The 19027-nt window shown below is 44.7% G+C and overlaps 1 protein-coding gene across 4 annotated transcripts in view; it reads left to right on the plus strand.

Moving 5' to 3' along the window:
- Window positions 1–1533: 1533 nt before the first annotated feature.
- The window catches only part of ERMP1 (endoplasmic reticulum metallopeptidase 1), a 46820-nt gene continuing 29326 nt past the window's right edge, over window positions 1534–19027 (plus strand). For 2 of the 4 annotated variants that reach the window (XM_045020486.1, XM_045020487.1), the window contains exons 1-4: window positions 1691–1992; window positions 7604–7905; window positions 17157–17284; window positions 18559–18664. In XM_045020486.1, coding sequence (XP_044876421.1) covers window positions 1706–1992; window positions 7604–7905; window positions 17157–17284; window positions 18559–18664 — 823 coding nt within the window. In that variant the 5' untranslated portion in view covers window positions 1691–1705. Of the gene's footprint in view, window positions 1601–1690; window positions 1993–7603; window positions 7906–17156; window positions 17285–18558; window positions 18665–19027 lie in introns of those variants that run through there. The other 2 variants (XM_045020488.1, XM_045020489.1) reach the window with 2 other exon arrangements.

Below are 19027 nucleotides of genomic sequence, written 5' to 3' on the forward strand. Positions count from 1 at the left end.
TTTCCATTTTGATTTAATTTCACACTTTTGTTGGTGCAGTTAATTCATTGTTACAGAGTATGAGTTGCAAACTTTGTGTGGGAATGATCATATATGCTTACTTTAAGGAAAATCCTGTTACCATTGGTTTTTTTTAACAATGGAAATTTTTCCAGTAATTTTTTTTCAATCAAACTTGTTTTTATGGAAACTAATTTTTGTCCCGATAGTGTTCCCTTGTGGGGGTGGGAGAGGTGAGGTTGGGGAGAGAGAGAGAACAAATAAGGAACAAATGGAAAGAATAAAGAAAGAAATGCACTAACTCCAGCACTATGCCAGGAGGCCTTTTTTTAAAAAAAAAGTTGTGTAGTGACAGACTGCAGTGAAATTTATAAACATACTCTGACTTCAACATGTGAATTGCATCAGGTAAAAAGAGACACTGCATTAGAATATGGAAACTTACAAAAAACACCTTAAGTTTGTTGGGAATGTAGTCACTGCATTTCAACCTGTCCCTTCTCTTTCAGGCCTGTTTGTTTAGCCAAGAGGTGTCACACTGCTGATTCTATGACTCAGATGGAAAAACATACAGGCAGGGAGGAAAGAAGATGGAGGTGCTTAGATTTTCTGACAGGGGCTTATTCAGGTCTGTCAAACTTTGGACCAACTGATTATATATTTATTTACTAATCCAGGTATAGGGTGCCTTGCACAGATCAAATGCATCTTAGACTAAATTGAAGTAGCAAATCTCTAAAAGACATAAAATCAGTTAAAGAACAGAGCCAAGGAAGCTGACAAAGATGGAATAGCAGTGACCATCAAGGCAAACCATTTGACAAAAGGTATTTGATACTAATACAGGAGACACCAGAAATATGAGTGAGGGCCCCAAATGGTAAGGGAATGGCTAATTGGAAGAGAAGAGTCTTTCAACATGTGCTAAAAAGACAGCTAGTGAAGATGCCTGGTCGGCCAGTTCTGGAAGGGGGTTTTGTAGCAGAGGCCAGGGCTCTACCCTAGGAGAGACTTGCCCGGGTGTGGTCCTGACCAGGGGTGGCTCTAGACATTTTGCCACCCCAAACACGGCGGCATGCCGCAGGGGGCGCTATGCCAGCCGTCGGGAGGGCGGCAGGTAGCTCCGGTGGACCTCCCGCAGGCGTGTGGAAGGCTTTGGTGGACCTCCCGCAGGTGTTCTGGGGCCTGGAGCCACCCCTGGTCCTGACTCACTACAACCAATCATCAGTATCAGCCAGGAACCCAGTCTCAGAGCAAGAGGCACCCTAGGGGCTGAATTTCAGAGGTGCTGGTTATCTGCAACTTCCAGCTGAAGTTATGACTAACCAGCACGTCTGAAAATTGGCCTCTCTCCACCTCGTTTATGACGGGCTCAGTAGACGGCTAGTAAGACTCTTGGGCTGTATTCTTTGGCAGCCGGGCAGGAACATACTGAACGGAACTGAGCTGGGGGCGTGAACTACGCCGGCCTTTGCTTTCCTGGCAGCAGGGAGCCCCCACAGGCAGGGCCCAGGGCTTCCGGGGTGGGGGGAGGGGGAATGGCTGCCGGTGTCTCCCCATGTGACTCCTCGGAAACCGGCACCTCCCCCGCGAAATCCAGGTGGGGCGGCCCTAACCGAGCTGGTTTGACCCTTCTTCGGCCCCGTAGCGTCCTTGCAGAGCCGCCTCCGCGCAGGCTGCCGGGCAGTGCCGGTTCGGTCTCGCTATGGAGCGGGGCGCGGCGGTGGCCGTGAGGCGGCTCCGCACCGCTGGCGGAGAGCGGGAGCCCCGGGCTCCGCAGCCGCCGCCGTTGCCGGGGCGCGGAGAGGCGGACCCAGGTGGGAAGAAGCGGGACTGCCCCGCCGGCGGCTCCCGGTGGCGGCTGCTCCCTGAGGCCCGGGGGGCGCTGCTGGTGCTGCTCTACCTGCTGGCGCTGCGGGCCCTGGTGCAGCTCTCCCTGCGGCAGCTGCTGCGCCGGCCGGGGCCGCGGGACTTCAGCGCCCCCCGGGCCAGGTACGGGCAGCGCCTGCGACCCCCGTCCAGCCTCCTCTGCTCTCTCCTCAGCCTCCCCCCTCATGTTCCTCCCAGCGCCCCCTCGCCGCGGCCTCCCCATCCCGCCCCCTTCTCCCAGCGCCGCGACATTCCCCGGGCCAGCTACGGGCAGCGCCTGCGACCCGCCCCTTCGCCGCGGCCTCCCCATCCCGCCCCCTTCTCCCCGCGCCGCGACAGTCCCCGGGCCAGCTACGGGCAGCGCCTGCGACCCCCGTCCAGCCTCCTCTCCTCTCTCCTCAGCCTCCCCCCTCATGTTCCTCCCAGCGCCCCCTCGCCGCGGCCTCCCCATCCCGCCCCCTTCTCCCAGCGCCGCGACATTCCCCGGGCCAGGTACGGGCAGCGCCTGCGACCCCCGTCCAGCCTCCTCTCCTCTCTCCTCAGCCTCCCCCTTCATGTTCCTCCCAGCGCCCCCTCGCCGCGGCCTCCCCATCCCGCCCCCTTCTCCCAGCGCCGGGACATTCCCCGGGCCAGCTACGGGCAGCGCCTGCGACCCCCGTCCAGTGGTTTCCCCAGGAATTGAAATTAGGGGGGTGTTCGAATTTACAGGGGGGGTGTCAGGACCAATGAGATATATAAAAAATATACGAATAAAGTAAATGTTTTGTTAGGATAATGCAAATTTAACATAAGAATAATGCAAGTTACACCAAAACACATAACAGGTCTAGATTTCTAAAAAAAAAAAAAATTAAAAAAAATGTATTTAATTTAAATTGACTTTTGAAAAGTAAGCCATCATGGGGTAAGAGGGAAGATCCTCTCATGGATCAGTCACTGGTTAAAAGATGGGAAACAAAGGGTAGGAATAAATTATCAGTTTTCAGAATGGAGAGAGATAAATAGTGGTATCCCTGAGGGGTCGGTACTGGGACCAGTGCTGTTCAACATATTCATAAATGATCTGGAAAAATGGGTAAATAGTGAGGTGGCAAAATTTGCAGCTGATACAAAACTATTCAAGATAGGTAAGTCCCAGGCAGACTGCGAAGAGCTACAAAGGGATCTCACAAAACTGGATGACTGGAGAACAGGTCCATATGTGGCTATTAGCCAGGATGAGAGGGATGCAACGCCATGCTCTGAGTGTCCCTAGCCTGTTTGCCAGAAGCTGGGAATGGGCAACAGGGGATGGATCACTTGATGATTCCCTGTTCTATTCATTCCCTCTGAAGCACCTGGCCTTGACCACTGTTGTAAGACAGGGTACTGGGCTATATGGACCATGGGTCTGACCCAGTATGACCATTCTTATGTAAAAATTAATTATAATAAAAATGTTTAGTACAGAGACTCCCCAACATAATGACCTCCCAAGATAGCAACAATGTGAGATAACAACCTTGGCAAATACTGCATTTTAAAAAGCTTGGCCTACTGGGAAACATATTTATATAAGTTTCCATTCCCAGTCACAAATCTAGCTTTCTGGAGCAAAGTGACTAAAATATAGTCCAACAAACAAATGTTTATTTAACTTGCCCCTCACTTTTCCCTCCACCGCACTCCACTCACCGGTGTTGTCCTTGGTCAGTGGAGACTCAGAGTTCAGAGGTGCTTTCACGTGAGTACACCTCCTAGGTGGGGGACAAAAAGGCACAGTTTTCTCTGGCCACGGCTGTTTGTTGTGCCACCGTTCACTCCACCACTCTGTTGCCAATGGCCCTGCACAGTCACCTTCTGCTGTCACCTACCACTGTGACCTCTGTGAGTTGGTCTCTTGAGGTTCCACCAGCTCTCAGTGATTTCAGCTGAGCCCTCAGTGCGGGAACCTCGCTGCTAGTACAGTCTGGGCTGTCTCTTACACAAAAACACTGTACCCACAACAGGACTAAGCACTTAGACCTGATTGTCAGTGATTTCAGCTGCAGTGGTCACTTAACAGAACAAAAGACTATCTATGGAGCCTAATCAGCTCTGTCTTTAAACAGTGGAGAGGGACAGGTCCCTACCCTCTCTCAATGCCTTCAAATCATCACAGACTAAGTACAGTTCTACTGCCCTTTACTCATACAATAAGAACAACATTTCATCCCCCCTTCCCCCCACATTCAAGTGGTTTGTAACCCAACCCCAGCCAAAATCTATCACTTGGACAACACAGCTCTGTTTGCTGGATACCTAGGTAGATTAGGTGTGAATGTAAATATAATCTGGCCCTGAAGCCTTAGCCCCCAGCTCATCACTAGCTGTCAGGGAGAACGCATTTAGACTTTGCTTACAAATCATCATTTGAAATTATTAGGTTGGCCAACATCACCAAAATGAATGCACTGACATCATAAAAAACAGCTGTATAAGGAAGCTAGTCTATGTTCATACTTTTCAAATCTATTATACTTTTTCAGATACACATATTTTATCATACACTGTATAAGCTTTTAAAGTGTGTATTAATGTTTCAGTTTAAATTCAGATTTCCAAACAGTCACTAAATTGGTATGTAACTAGCTCACAAAACTGGGGGGGGGGTAGGGAAATCACTGCCCCCGTCTCCTCTCTCCCCATCCTCCCCCGTCGTGTTCCTCCCAGCGCCTCTCCGCCGCGGCCTCCCCATCCCGCCCCCTTCTCCCAGCGCCGCGACATTCCCCAGGCCAGGTACGGGCAGCGTCTGTGACTCCCCATCCTCCCCCATCGTGTTCCTCCCAGCGCCCCCTCGCCGCGGCCTCCCCATCCCGCCCCCTTCCTCCCAGCGCCGCAACATTCCCCGGGCCAGGTACGGGCAGCGCCTGCGACTCCTCCAGCCCCCCCCCGCCTCCTCATCCCGCCCCCGTCCTTCTCAGTGCCCCTACCCACCACGTCCTTCCCAGCGCCACCTTTCCCTGTCCCGCACCTCAGTGCCCCGCCCCCCTTCATCCTGCCCTCGGACCTCCCCATCTCACTCCTGGGTCAGGTACTGGCCAAGTGGGCCAGCTGTCTAATTGCAGTGGAAGAGTCAAACTAGGTGTGATCTCTCGCACATCATCCCCATCCCCACCACAAAGATTCTGCCCTCACTGACTTCTGTGCAGTCCAAATGCTTTCACAGAGTTTTCAGAGAGTAGCTAATTGGACATGCAGTAGAACCTCAGAATTACAAACATCTTGGGAGTGGAGGCTGCCTGTTCCTAACTCTGGACAAAACATTAGGGTTCTTTTAAAAGTTTACAACTGAACATTGTATTAAGTCAACTTTGAAACTTTACTATGTGGAAGAAAAATGATGCTTTCCCTTTATTTTTTTTTTACTAGTTTAGTACTGTGCTGTATTTGCTGCTGCTGCTTTTTTTTTTTTTTTTTTTGTCTCTGCTGCTGCCTGATTGCATACTTCCGGTTCCAAATGATGTGTGTGGTTGACTGGTCATTGTGTAACTGGTGTTTGTAACTTGAGGGTCTACTGTACAATTCTGTTGATGAAACACACGGACTAGAATCCATCTCTCTTAGCTGTGTTGGCTGTATATGGCTAACAGGACTAAAAAGCAGTAAAAGTTTACGTTTTGCCACTGAACGGATTTAATTTTGAGAAAACAAAAGGAAAATATCTAATTGCTATTTTTTTTATTTATCAGTTTTCAGAGTGGAACTCTGCTTTGAGGCCTGATTGTACCAGGCATTGTACAAACACATAGACATGTTTGTTGCCCTGAAGAATTATAATTCTGGGAAAATGGGAGGGAGTTGCTGTCAGTTTTCTTCATGAAGAACATTAATTTCTGGAACTCCCCCCTTGGTCTGTCAGAGCCTAAAATTGTTAACTTTTCTGCCACTCAGCAAAGTCTGTCTATCTTAGGCCATGCCCACACTAGTGAGCTGTCCTGATGTAGCTGTGTTGCTGTAAGACTGCTCGTGTAGCCTCTCTATGATGGTCGAGAGCTCTCCTGTCGACATAACAAAACCATCTCAACGAATGGCGGTAGCTATGTCCTTGGGAGAAGCTTTCCTGCCGACACAGCACTGTGTACACAACCACTTATGTCAGCAAAACGTATGTCGCTTAGGGGTTTGTTTTTCACATCGCTGAGCGACATAAGTTTTGCCGACATAAGCGGTAGTGTAGATATGGCCATTCTCTGGCTATTAGCCCTGGTCCCAATATCTACACTACTGTTGTTACCCATGTTAGCTAAATTAAATTTAGCGTGGGTATGGCTGCCTGTACTAACACCTTCACTTGCAGTGTAGACATACCCTGGGGAGAAAATGGGCTAAATATTTAAGAGCTGTGGTTTCCTTTTGGCTTTCTCATGGGTTTTATTTTTGTGGTGAATATTGTGTTAACGTTTGGGTCGGGGCGGACAAACTTTTTGGCCTGAGGGTTGCATCAGATTTCGTAAATTGTATGGAGGGCTGGTTAGGGGAGGGGGTCGTGGCCTGTCCCCAACCTCCTATCTGCCCCCCTCCCCCCGGGACCTCTGCCCCATCCACACACCCCTGCTCCCTGTCCCTGGACCCCCGCTGCCCCATCCAACCCCTCCTCTCATTCCTGATGGCCCCCTGGGACTCCCGCCCCATCCAACCACCCCTTCTCCCTGTCCCCTGACTGCTCCCAGAACCCCCCGCCGCCCCTTCCTGACTTCCCCCGGTACCCCTGCCCCCATTCAACCCCTTGTTTCCCCCTGACCACCATCCATACCCCCAACCACCACCCCGAACTCTCCTGCTCTCTATCCAACCCCCCTGCACCCTGCCCTCTTACTGCGCTGCCTGGAGCACCGGTGGCTGGCGGTGCTACAGCCGTGCTGCCCGTCTGGAGCTGGGCCATGCTGCTACCGCCGCCACCATGCAGCACAGAGCATTGGGTCAGGCCAGGCCTCAGGAGCTCACATCCCCGCTGTCCAGAGCATTGCACCAGGGGTGGAGAAAGCGAGCTGAGGCTGTGGGGGAGGAGGGACAGCGGGGGGAGGGGCCGGGGGCTAGCCTCCTGGGCCAGGAGCTCGAGGGCCAGGCAGGATGGTTCCGTGGGCCAGATATGTCCCATGGGCCGTAGTTTGCCCACCCCTGGTTTGGGTGATCAAATTGTGTATTCTTTTGGTGTTGTATATCTTAAATTTTAATTGTTCTATGGTGTTTGGGAAAGGTGGTTGACAAATTGAAATAAATGTAAAATAAATCTATTATTTGGCTCCTTGTAAATCTTACTAAGAATGTGCTTGTTCAGACCTGCGGGGGATGGGGTTGGGGGGTGTGATATATATGCATCAAAAAGCAAAGAACTTACTTGACAATTTGCTCTCCCTTCATGCTTTTTCTATGCAGATTGTCACTGCTGATATTCTTATTTTGAAAGATAAAATAAGTGGATTGTCATATTGTCACACAGAAAGGGGGTGTTTAGTGCTGTCACACTTCTCCCTGGTTCTGGTAGGCAACATGGCACTGAGCAAAAGGCTGTGTACCCAGATCTTTGACCTTAATAGCATTAGGAATTTTAGCAGTGTTCAGATGCAGTACATGCTAGGTGATTTAAGCATCTTCTGCTTAGCTTATGGAGTGAAAGGGTATCTGAAAATGTACAAATTGTGGCCAAGTTGCATATTGAATGCATTTGTTACAAGAGAGCTGCATTGTTAATGCTTCAATTTATCTCTTGTAGGGAATATCTTGAAAATATAACAGCAGTTGGTCCCAGGACAGTTGGAAGTCCAGAAAATGAAATTCTCACAGTTAACTACCTCTTAGGACAAATTAAGGCAATTGAAAGCAAAAGCAGTGATGCACACAAGATTTCTGTAGATATACAGAGGCCAACAGGCTCCTTCAGCATTGACTTCTTAGGTGGTTTTACCAGTTACTATGCAAACATAACTAATGTTGTGGTTAAGTTGGAGCCCAGAAGTGGAGCTAAGCATGCCGTGCTGTCCAATTGTCACTTTGACTCTGTACCAAATACCCCAGGTAGGTGCAAGTATTTACCAGTCTTTGTTGAACTTTTGTTGTCTTAATATGACAACTTATACCTTTTGGCTTCTAAAAGTTTTTTGAAATGAAGAGTAAGCAGCTTCTGTTTTATTAGAGCTTTTGGTGTTCTTCAGGATGCTTTTTACAGCCGTATAATAATAGGAGCTGCTTGTGGACAAAGTGATGCATGTTACATGAGCAAAAGAACTGTTTTCATGCAAGGAATTTGTTCTAATGTTTTTTGTTTTGTTTTTTTACACACAATGTCTTTTACATCCACTTATAAGAGGACTAGCCATGTTGAAGAGTATCTCATACGTGCAACAAATTACACAAAACATTTAGGGTGAAATTGTGACCCATTGCAGTTAGTCAGGCCAGGATTTCACCCTTGGTCTCTGACATGAAACCATGAGTATTTTCCTGCCTGTGAATTCTGGAAAGTGTATTTACATCTGAATTTTTCATATTCCTCTGCATACTCCTCTGTATCGTGCATTTTACTTACTTGGCCCAGATCCTTCAATGTTACTTTCCACTGATTCAAATTGACTTTTGTTATCCAAAACCAGCAGGGTGGCTTGATATACTAGATATTGTTATATTTTTAATTAATAAAGTCTGCATGTGTATTTTATACAGATGTGTTAAATAATGTGATTTGGTCCTGGTGGCGGCTAAGCTTCAATTGCAAGGGCTATAACAGTTCTAAGTGGAGGCTGTTTCCCTCCTAAAATCAAATCAAATTTTGTTTGCAGCAGCATGTAATCAAACTATAGTTATTATTTTACTACCAAGTCTACTGTGGCTCAGCAGGCAAAATGAATTGTTGCTTGTTTCAGGCAAAAATAGATTTTTTACTTTGAGAGACCTGACTGCAGACTATAACTTCCAAGCTCTATTCAGCCTCTTAAAATCAAATCAGAGTATCTTGCAGCCTCTGCTGATGGTAAATGTGCATGTCTCTTTAACAGTGGCTACACATCCTACTCTGACTTGACTGGAAAATTAAACTATTCCATACCTTCAGACAAAGAGATACTACAGTTGAAGCAGGATTCCTATCTATGGAAAAACTGCCACTCAGTCTCTTCTTTCACTAGTCACCACAGATCTTTAATCAGAGGACTGAGAGATAATGCCTACAAACTGAGGGTTGGCCTTAAGCCTGCTTAGCATGACCATGGTGGTCAGAGGAAATGCTACAAAGACACATTGAAAGTGTATCTCAAGACAACTGACATGGACATCACAAGTTGGGAGGAGCAAGCTACCAACTGACCTCAGTGGCACCACATCCTCCATCAGGCAGTAGCTTGCTTCAAGGAGAAGCACCTTGCCCTGGGAGAGGGAGAGGGGGAGAGAAAAGGAAGGGAAATGAAGGACCTTTCTCCCAGCAGGCAGCTGACCTGCCAGGAAATGTCTGTACCTACTGAAGGCAGATCTGTGGTTCCAGGCTCGTACTCCTGAGTCATCTCAGGACTCATATGTAAATCTGTGGTAGAGATCATCCTCGAATCAAGGGATTGCCAATGATGATGCTTTGCAGTGTCCTCCTTCCCGGCTCTCTTCTCTCAAGTCATTACTCATGTGGCTGTTCCCTGCTAGGCCGATTACCCTTCCCACTTGCTGGAAACTCAGAGCTAAGCAGAGCAAATGGAACTTTCTCCTTGCCTCTTTTCTACATTCTCACTGAGCTTCCTCTTAGATTGGCAGCTCAGTGCTGCTGTTCCTGGTTTCACTCAGCCTACCTAAGCCTCCTCTGTTGTCCTTATCTGGTAGGCAGAAAACCTGATGCTTTTGTGCATCTGGATGGTGCTCTTACTTGTCAGGGGCTTCTGGGAAGTGAGATTATTTTTCCCAAAGCTAAGGTGGATGTGACATTACCCAGGCTACAATCTGGACCATTGAACAGCTGTGTCCCCTTAGTTCTCTAGACTGGGGTGCTTTTTACACTGCATTGCTGTCAAACATTCACTCCTGGCCTGCTCTCTCAGCCTTCAGCATGCAAATTAACTCCTAACTAAATTCTTGAGCACTCTGACCTGTCATTCATGAATTACATACAGGGCAGCTCCTGCAGATTCCTACTCCTAGCCTTGTCCCCCGAGAAATGTGTGTCTTGTATGGCTCGGTACCCTTCTGAACAATACAAGCTCATAGGAAGTCCGTCCTTTCATGAAAGGAAAATGATAATGCACAAACATTGTTATCCCCAATGGAGTTTTCCATACTAATCCAAACACATTGGTTAGATAAAACAGTAAGAAAGGTGTAGACAGATTTTAAGTGATTACAAGTGATGATGCATAAATTTCAGGATTGGTTACAAAAAAAAAAAGTAAAATGCAAGCTAATACCTAACTTAACAAGCTAAGTGAACTTAAAAGCAAATGGTTTTCTCTCACCATATGCTGCAGTAAATTTCATAGGCTGGGTTTGCTTTCAGACTGGGACTCCTCCCCCTTATTTCAGTGTCCTTCAGATATTCTTTAATGTCATGAGCAGAGAGATTGGAGAAGTGAGTTGAAGACTGCTGTCTCACATTCTTATGCCCCCCTCCCCTCTGTGAGGGCTACACCCTGCTGGAGTGCAAGCGACAAGCAAACTTTTGTGGACGTGAGGTTTGAACCATTCTTATGATGCAATATACGTGTGTGCAATTCACACCTTCCCTCTGCTGCAGAATGGCCACTTAGGCAGGTGATAGCTTTTCAATGCCAGTGTGTCTTTGTCTCTGAAAAAACTGGTTTGTGGGCTCTACCCAGAGTCACAACATATTTCAGTAACAATCATACAGCAGAATCTTTTAACTTCACTTATAGTGTTGCTACACATATTTCATCAGAATAATGACATTCAGCAGATTCTGACTTTTCAAATGAAACCTCACAAGACATACTTTATACAAAGTTTATCATAGTCTTGTAAAAGTGGTGAACGTAATAGTATAGACTGTCAGTGGGTGAATACGGTTGCCAGAAAAGTAGTCCTGGCCTTATGGACATAAAGTCCATGAAAAAGTAATGATTCTTTTCTGCAGACTTTCTTATGGGTTCAGGGATTGGAGTGTACCTATCACTGACCTGCAGAGGGACAGAGTCTGTCTAGACTGAGCGGGGAGTACTTGTGTGGCCAGTGGAATTAGGAAGCTGAGACATGGCTGCACAGATAAGACTTCCTCACAGCAGTGGTAGCGAGGTGCCTCACAACCTTGGTTACCCTTGGGAAATGTCACAGGCTGTGGCTACACTTAGCACTTCAAAGCGCTTTGAAGCGCTAAGTGTAGTCAAAGCGCCAGCGCTGGGAGAGAGCTCTCCCAGCGCTGTCCGTACTCCACCTCCCTGTGGGGAATAACGGACAGCGCTGGGAGCCACGCTCCCAGCGCTGGGGCTTTGACCACACTGGCGCTTTGCAGCGCCGCAATTTGCAGCGCTGGAGAGGGTGTGTTTTCACACCCTGCTGCAGCTCTGCAAATTTGTAAGTGTAGCCAAGCCCACAGTTCTATGCTTAAATCGGCTGTGAGGAGTGGCTTGGTGGAGGGGGAAACGGCATAGTTCCATTCTCTCATAACTCCTATTGTGGACCAGACTGTGCATGCACCATTCTCATGGAGTGACTGAGCATGTTCCTTCCAGCCTAGGGGTACAGGCATGAAGCTGGGCTTTCCCTTTAATTGCAAGCTGCTCTGGGCATGGTTAGGGCTGGGCACTGGAACTTGAGAGCAGGAAGCCTGTCTCTCTTGTGCTCTCAGTGACTTCCCTGCTGACCCTAAGGCAGTATAGCATAGGAAGCTGTCTGACTTGAAATCTGGAGCTGGGGGAGGGAAAGCAGATGGGGACAAGGAGTCTGGGAAAGTGGAGGCGGAGAGAACTGGGGAGGGAAATGTGGAGGTAAGGGGGGACTGGGAGCCAGATAGCTGGAGAGGAGGATCACAGAGGTTGCGGGGAGGGATAGCTCAGTAGTTTGAGCATTGGCCTGCTAAACCCAGGGTTGTGAGTTCAGTCCTTGAGGGGGGCCACTTAGGGATCTGGGGCAAAATCAGTACTTGGTCCTGCTAGTGAAGGCAGGGGGCTGGACTCAGAGACCTTTCAGGGTCCCTTCCAGTTCTATGAGATAGGTATATCTCCATTTATTATTATTTTATTATTAGACTAAGAGCTGTGGGGGACATTGGAGCAAGGAGCTCAGGAGGGTATGTGTGAGCGGGAGACTGAGACTGGATGAGAAGCCCAGGCAGTGAAACTAGGATTAGGAGCAAGTGTTGGCAGAGAAGGGAGACATCAGACAAGATGCGGAAGTGGGACAAAGACTAGGACTGGCTGGGCAAGGAGACTGGTACTGGGACAAAGCTTTGGGGGAGGGGAGGAGGAAGAGGTATGACAGGGACAGGTTGGAGGGGATGGAGCAGAAGGATCAAGTTTGGAGGGAATGGGCAGAAGAGCCAGTGTCCACTCAAGCACACACCCCTCCAGAACCTGAAATGAAGCTTGAGATCCCAAAGCTTTGCTATTCCTTTGCCATCAACAAATACCCGTGAAAACCAGTGGCAGAGTGTGTCTCACCTGCCTCTACTGTTGGTCCACATAGACTATGATGACCTACCACTGCTATCAGTCACTCCATTAGCTCAAGGGGAAGCTGTGCAGTAGATTTAGAGGTTCCAGTTCTGAGGAACTGTGTGGGTGTCAGCATGATACTATATGACAGAATTTCTGCTTTTGCTTTTCTAAAAAATCTAGGAAATTGCAACACAAAAACCATGTTAAAAGAACATGATTAAAATTGCAAAGTTAACACTCAAAAAGTTAGGAAATGCCAGTGTGACGTTAAGCCCCCATATTCTTCATAGAAATATCATGATATGAATATGGCATAACTAAGATATGTTTTATGCAAGATGGGTTATGTGAGGAATTTTGAAAGGTTATAATTTACTGAATGTAATTATCCAATTTGTATGTATGTATCATTTCTGTATCTGAAGTTAGGAATATTGACTATGTAACAATTGCAACTGTGTATAGTTGGGGAATGCTCACCGTACAGTATGCAATCAGCCTGGATGGGCCATTAGGAAAGACAGTGGGTCTTTGAAGATGCTGATCTCCCATCTTGCTGGAGTTCCTTCCTGTGGATGTGGCCATATATTGAACCATGAGGAAACAATAAAATATTGACTAGATCCTCATTAAGGGAAAATAGTCCCTCCTATACACTGAATGAGGCCGGGGCCCTATGGAAAAGATAGTATGTAATTAAGGACCATGAATGCATGTTTCTGGCATTTCATACTTTTTGAGTACTTGACTTTGCAACCCTAATAATGTTTTAACGTATGTTCTTTGTATGTAATTATTTAAATGTTGCTGCATAAATGTTACAGAATTCTCTTTGGTTTACTTCTGTGAAGAGGCTTTTTTTTAGTTTTCACATTGAGTATGCTCTATGTCAGTGGTTCCCAAACTTTTACAACCTGAGAACCCCTTTCATGAAAATACCAAATCTCGGGAGCCCCCTCCTAAAAATGAATATTTCCAGGGATTTTCTCCCTTGTCTGAGAATAAATTATAGAAGCAGTGATCTTGGAAATAATTTGTTTTTTTATGACACGCTTATTACATGCTATTTATTACGTATCAGAGGGGTAGCTGTGTTAGTCTGGATGTGTAAAAGCAGCAAAGAGTCCTGTAGCACCTTATAGACTAACAGACGTATTGGAGCATGAGCTTTTGTGAGTGAAGTCTATAAGGTGCCACAGGACTCTTTGCCGCTATTTATTACATTATTTATCATTACATTATTTTATTACATTATGAAAATGGCTACACTCTTCCAAGATTTCACTTTTGTAGCTCATATCACTTCAATAAAGCCTGTTATAGGACAAGGCTACTACATGTTTCATCAAGGAGTACCAGACATGAACCAGCATGAAGCCAATTCAGATAAAGAGGTCCTTCCACAAGCATTTGAATCTTGAGCTGCTCAGGCAAACAATGCATGACTATACCAAAGCTTAAACTTGTTCTTCATAATAATTTAAAAAACACTAGCAGCCTATTTAATTTTAGAAACAGCAACAAATATCCACCTCCCTTTCCGTTTCTCATAAGGAGTCTTAAAGTTTAAATGGATGTGCTTGCTTTGATCTGCATAGCTCTTGGAAGTCTAGAACCACTGGAGAAAGATAAAGTCTCAGGTCTGGTTTGGCACTGAGTCTGCTTCTGTATTCAGTTTTCAGATGTGCATACGAGGAAAATGCTTTCTCGCATAAGTATGTTGAAAACAGTAACAAAACTATAGTAGCTTTTTCTGCTAGCAGAGGGTACTTGTTTCTTAAACTCATCCAAAAGTTGATCAATGACAGACTTCTAAAACTCCTTTTCAGTTTGTAATCACAGGAGATCTCAATCAATTTCTCTTTTTCGTCAGTGCTCAATATCGGCATTGAGAAAGTGGTATCATCAAAGGAGTTGCAAATCCAGTCATTATCGCCTGATATAGCTGAAAAGTATTTCCTGAATGTTGTGCAAAGTCCTTTTAGGTGTGCAATTATATTGGTTTTAGTGCACTTATCCAACTGAAGTTTATGTTCTGCCAGGAAGTCATGAAGAATACTGAAACACTCATGATTGTTTTCCAAACACCTTTCCCAGAACTGCAACTTCTTTATCATGGATTCAGTTCAGTCTTGCACGTTGAAAACTGTTATATTGAGGCCTTGAAGAGACAAATTTAGGTCATTAATCCTCAAGAAAATGTCTGCTAAATAAGCTAGGCTCTGGAGCCAGACATAATTTTCCATACAGCTGTCGAGGCGGAAAGGGTGGTTGCTGAAAAAAACCAAGGATTTCCATTCTAAGCTCAAACAAGCGCACAAAGATTTTGCCATGTGAGAGCCATCTAACTTTGGTATGGGACAACAGACAATTGTGTACACGACCCATTTCTTCACAAAGTATGTGAAATATTCTGGAATTTGTTGGCTATGATTTTATGAAATTCACCATTTTCACTGCATTGTTCAGCACTTCCTTCAGTCCATCAAGCATGCATTTTGCTGCGAGGGCTTGTCTATGGGTACTGCAATGAGTCCAAGAGATGTTTTGATGCAGCCTTTTTTTGTTCGAGCTACAAATCCGGTCTATTCCCCATCATTGATGATGGCCCCATCAGTGCAAATGCCTAGGCAATGAGACCAATCTATTTCCTTTTCTTGAAAATATGTATTAGTCAGATTGAAGATATCTTCTCCAGTTGTCCGTTCTTTCCGTGGTTGGCAAAATAACAAGTTGTCTTCAACCAGACCTTCATTCACATAACGTACAAACACTAGCAGAATACCTTAGCAACATCAGTTGATTCATCCAATAGTATATCATAATATGGACTATTTTTCACTCTGTGTACAATTGTGGTCTCTACATTACTTGACATGACATAGTAACTTTGTCACGAAAAGTTAATGACATTGGACAAAGGTACTATGTCAATCCTTTTTTCAGCCTTTTCTCTGAGCGTGCAATGAACTCTGTCTTTTATTAATGGACCAATCAAGCTCTCTGCTATGGTATGGGCTTCTGATGCCTTTGCTACTCGGTAGCTCACTTGATATGGTGTTTCAAGTGCATTTTCGTTATCAGTACTTGCTTTGGATACAAAACTGGTAATGTCACTTTTCCACTTGACTAATTTTTGCTTGAAAAAATCAACACGCTTGACGAGTTGTGCGGGATCCCTAGTTTCTAAGTTGTGCCGAAGTAGAGAAGGTTTGTGGCTGCTGTTTGCTAGAACATCACCACAAATTATGCACTGTGGTTTTGGACACTTTTGATCACCAATGCACGTAAAGCCATATTTTATATAATCGTTGTAATATTTTCTTTTCTTCATAAGCAACTTTTCAGGACCATCATGATCATTTGACTTAGATTTTCCACACTTTGTAGTTGACGAAACACTAGCTGATGTCAAACGTTCATTTTCTCATATCTTTACACTTTCCATTTTCAGCCACTTGTCCATATTAGGTGTACAACATTTCAAATAAAAGTAACACACTGGAACACTAACAAACGAACAACCTAGTAAATGAGAAGATTCACTCATGTCTCATTGGAGCAAAACCGCATGCTACAGAGAATGACTGAGTATGAACTAACTGAGGGTCGTTACCGCTGCTTTGGCTACAGTGACCTTGGTTCTGGCTGATTTGGCGTGCAAATACTTTTTCTTCCGCTATCGGGGGGTGCGGGGCCAGGGATTAGCCTGACTGGCCCCCCAGGTACAGCTCCCCCCTCTGACTTTGCCCCGCATGCTGCTCGACTTCCCCTGTCTGCCAGTGACAGGGTGTCAGCTGCCGCCTGCACGCCTGGGGTCCTGGCTGCTGGTCCAGCGCTCCACAGGGCTCGGGCTGCTGGCCCTCCCGTCTGGGGTCCCTAGGGACGGCTCTGACCGCCATTACAGATTTTTTTTCTGAGAACCCCCTAATACATTTCACGAACCCCAGTTTGGGAACCACTGCTGTATGTCAATGTTTGTTCATGTAATGATTAAGGATAAACAACCCACAGACTTAAAGATTACTTTACTTGTGCAGCGTGGTGATATGCCAAAAGCTAACTCACATCAGAAGCTGGATTATTACACAAGTGCTTTTAAAATAATACTTGAAACTTTTTATTTTAAGAGAAGAATGAATGTTTGGTCCAGTATTTTAAAACCATTTTACACTGTTTCCTCTAGCACTATTTTTTGCATAGATTTATCTAATATCGCTGTAGGTACAATTAATATAATTTATTATGAAAATATCAGAACATAAATATTAAAGGAACACACTTGACTTTAAATCTGTTCAGTTTACTTTTAACTTTTTTTTTAAATCTTAAATACTATATCTTTCCAGTCTACTTGGCAGTTTTTGCTTTTAAATGTTTTTTTCTTTGTCATTGCTGTAAAGGACTTGTGCAAATACAGGAAACTGATTATGCAAGGGGAAACACTGAAACTTCATTTGTTTGCACATTGTGTATAGTCTGAATAAAATTAGTGAGGAATAATACATTTTTTAAAAATCTTTGTTGTAGTGTTATGACGTGTCACTTGTAATAATATTAGGTTTTCAAAAATGAGGTGGATGATGTACGCTTTAAATATGTTTGAGTAGTTAAGGGTCAAGTTGAGGGCACAGGTCTTAACCATGTTAAATATCTCACATTAGCTGCTCTGTTCCACTTATTAAGGTGCCAGTGATGATGCTGTTAGTTGCTCAGTGATGCTTGAAATACTGAACACTCTCTCAAAATCATCTGATCCCTTGCAACATGCTGTCATATTCCTTTTCAATGGCGCAGAAGAAAATATCTTGCAGGTAAGATTAATTAGTATGCCAGATTTATAAAACATGCATAATCAGAACCCTGAATTAAACATGATTGACAAAGAAAATAATAATTATAGGTATAACTTATAGGTAATTATAGGTATAACTTGTATTTTACAAGTCTAAATGTCAGTTACAGATGTTAATCTGCTTTTTAATTATCTGAGGAAAAGCTACTTGCTACTTAAAGTTAATTTTATACCTGAATTATGAATGCTCACAATGTTGCCTTAATGAGTAGGTTCCTAAGTGTTGCAAGTAAGATGCAGCATCATGTGTTGCTCAGCTCAGAGGACTGAGAATCTTCTACTCCCAGCTCTACCTCTCATTGGTGTGACGTTGAGTTTAAAAAACTGTGCATCATTTAGACTTGTTTTCAGATGGCTGAAATACTTAATATTTGTAAATGTTTTGATTTCCTATGACAGACGTTACAGAAGTGCAAATTGATTATTTTATTTGTTTGCGTTAAAGTGTCTTCTGTCACGGTTGGGCCATTCGTTTCCTCCTTTGCCCGCCCCTGAAAAAGTATTTTAATGCTGTATAACTTTCTATTGGTGACAGTTAACAGACCTTGTAACTCTAAAGGCTCATTTACTCTACAGGCATGATTCTCACTTAGATTAAGGTAACTTTTTTACATTATTCTGGAAGTGTACAGTAGTCTTAGTGTTCAATTTACATTTACACTACAAGTCTAACCATACTAGTGTACTGTTATGGAAGTCTGTGTATTGTTATGTGGTTCTTCATTTATAATTCAGGTGGAACAGTTTGGTTAGTAAGCCATAGTAGAGAACCTGTTGCATTCATGATAATCAGTAATAATTAGCTAAATTTATTTTGTTATTACAAAACCGGATTGTAAACTGTGCTAAACTATTGTTTGTAGGCATGTAAGCTCTCTGAGATAAACACTGTGTGTCTGTGTTTGTAAAGGGCCTGGCTGATTGGACTCTCTAGTATGTAATGATATACATATTAAATATTTGGATTTGACACGAAACAGTGAGCATGAACATAAGGGTTTTGAGGGCATGAAGAAAGAGGAGACATGTGGTGGTGGTGTCATGGATGCAGATGAGTGAATTCTGTTATGTTGATGGCTTCTCTTCCCTGTGCTCTCAAACTTCTGACTTCACCTGAATGCACCTATGTCCTTTCCCTGTCAAAATCTTAATTCTAGGTGCCTCTTTTGGAAAACAATTTCTAGGCTTTGTCTTAAAGATATTTGACCTATATCTTCTTTGCTTCCTGTCAAGGCTAGTCATGGCTTCATTACACAACACCGCTGGGCCAAGTCGATTAGAGCATTTATTAACCTGGAGGCAGCAGGTGTAGGAGGGAAAGAGCTTGTGTTTCAAACAGGTATGATCATGCATTACATTTCCCACTTGTATACATGAGTTGGTTGTGTTTTATATAGAACAAAAAACAAACTAAAGCTTTCTTATTAGAAACAAACTTCTTAAAGAATATTGAAAATAACCCATGAGGTCGATGAGAATACATTTCACACCATGCAGAATCTCCATCATATCCTTACCTTACAGATAACAAACTATTGAACAGGTTTAATTACCTGAAGGCTGTGGCACAAGCAGAGACAGTCATTGTGAAGACATGAGGCAACATATCTTCTTAATGCCAATTTTTTGTACTTTTTTCCATAATTAATTTTAAATGGAATATTGGCTTTAATCTTGGTTTCCTGGCTCTCATCTGTCAACC

Source organism: Mauremys mutica, chromosome 6, assembly GCF_020497125.1.
Source record: "Mauremys mutica isolate MM-2020 ecotype Southern chromosome 6, ASM2049712v1, whole genome shotgun sequence".
Taxonomy (NCBI): domain Eukaryota; kingdom Metazoa; phylum Chordata; order Testudines; family Geoemydidae; genus Mauremys; species Mauremys mutica.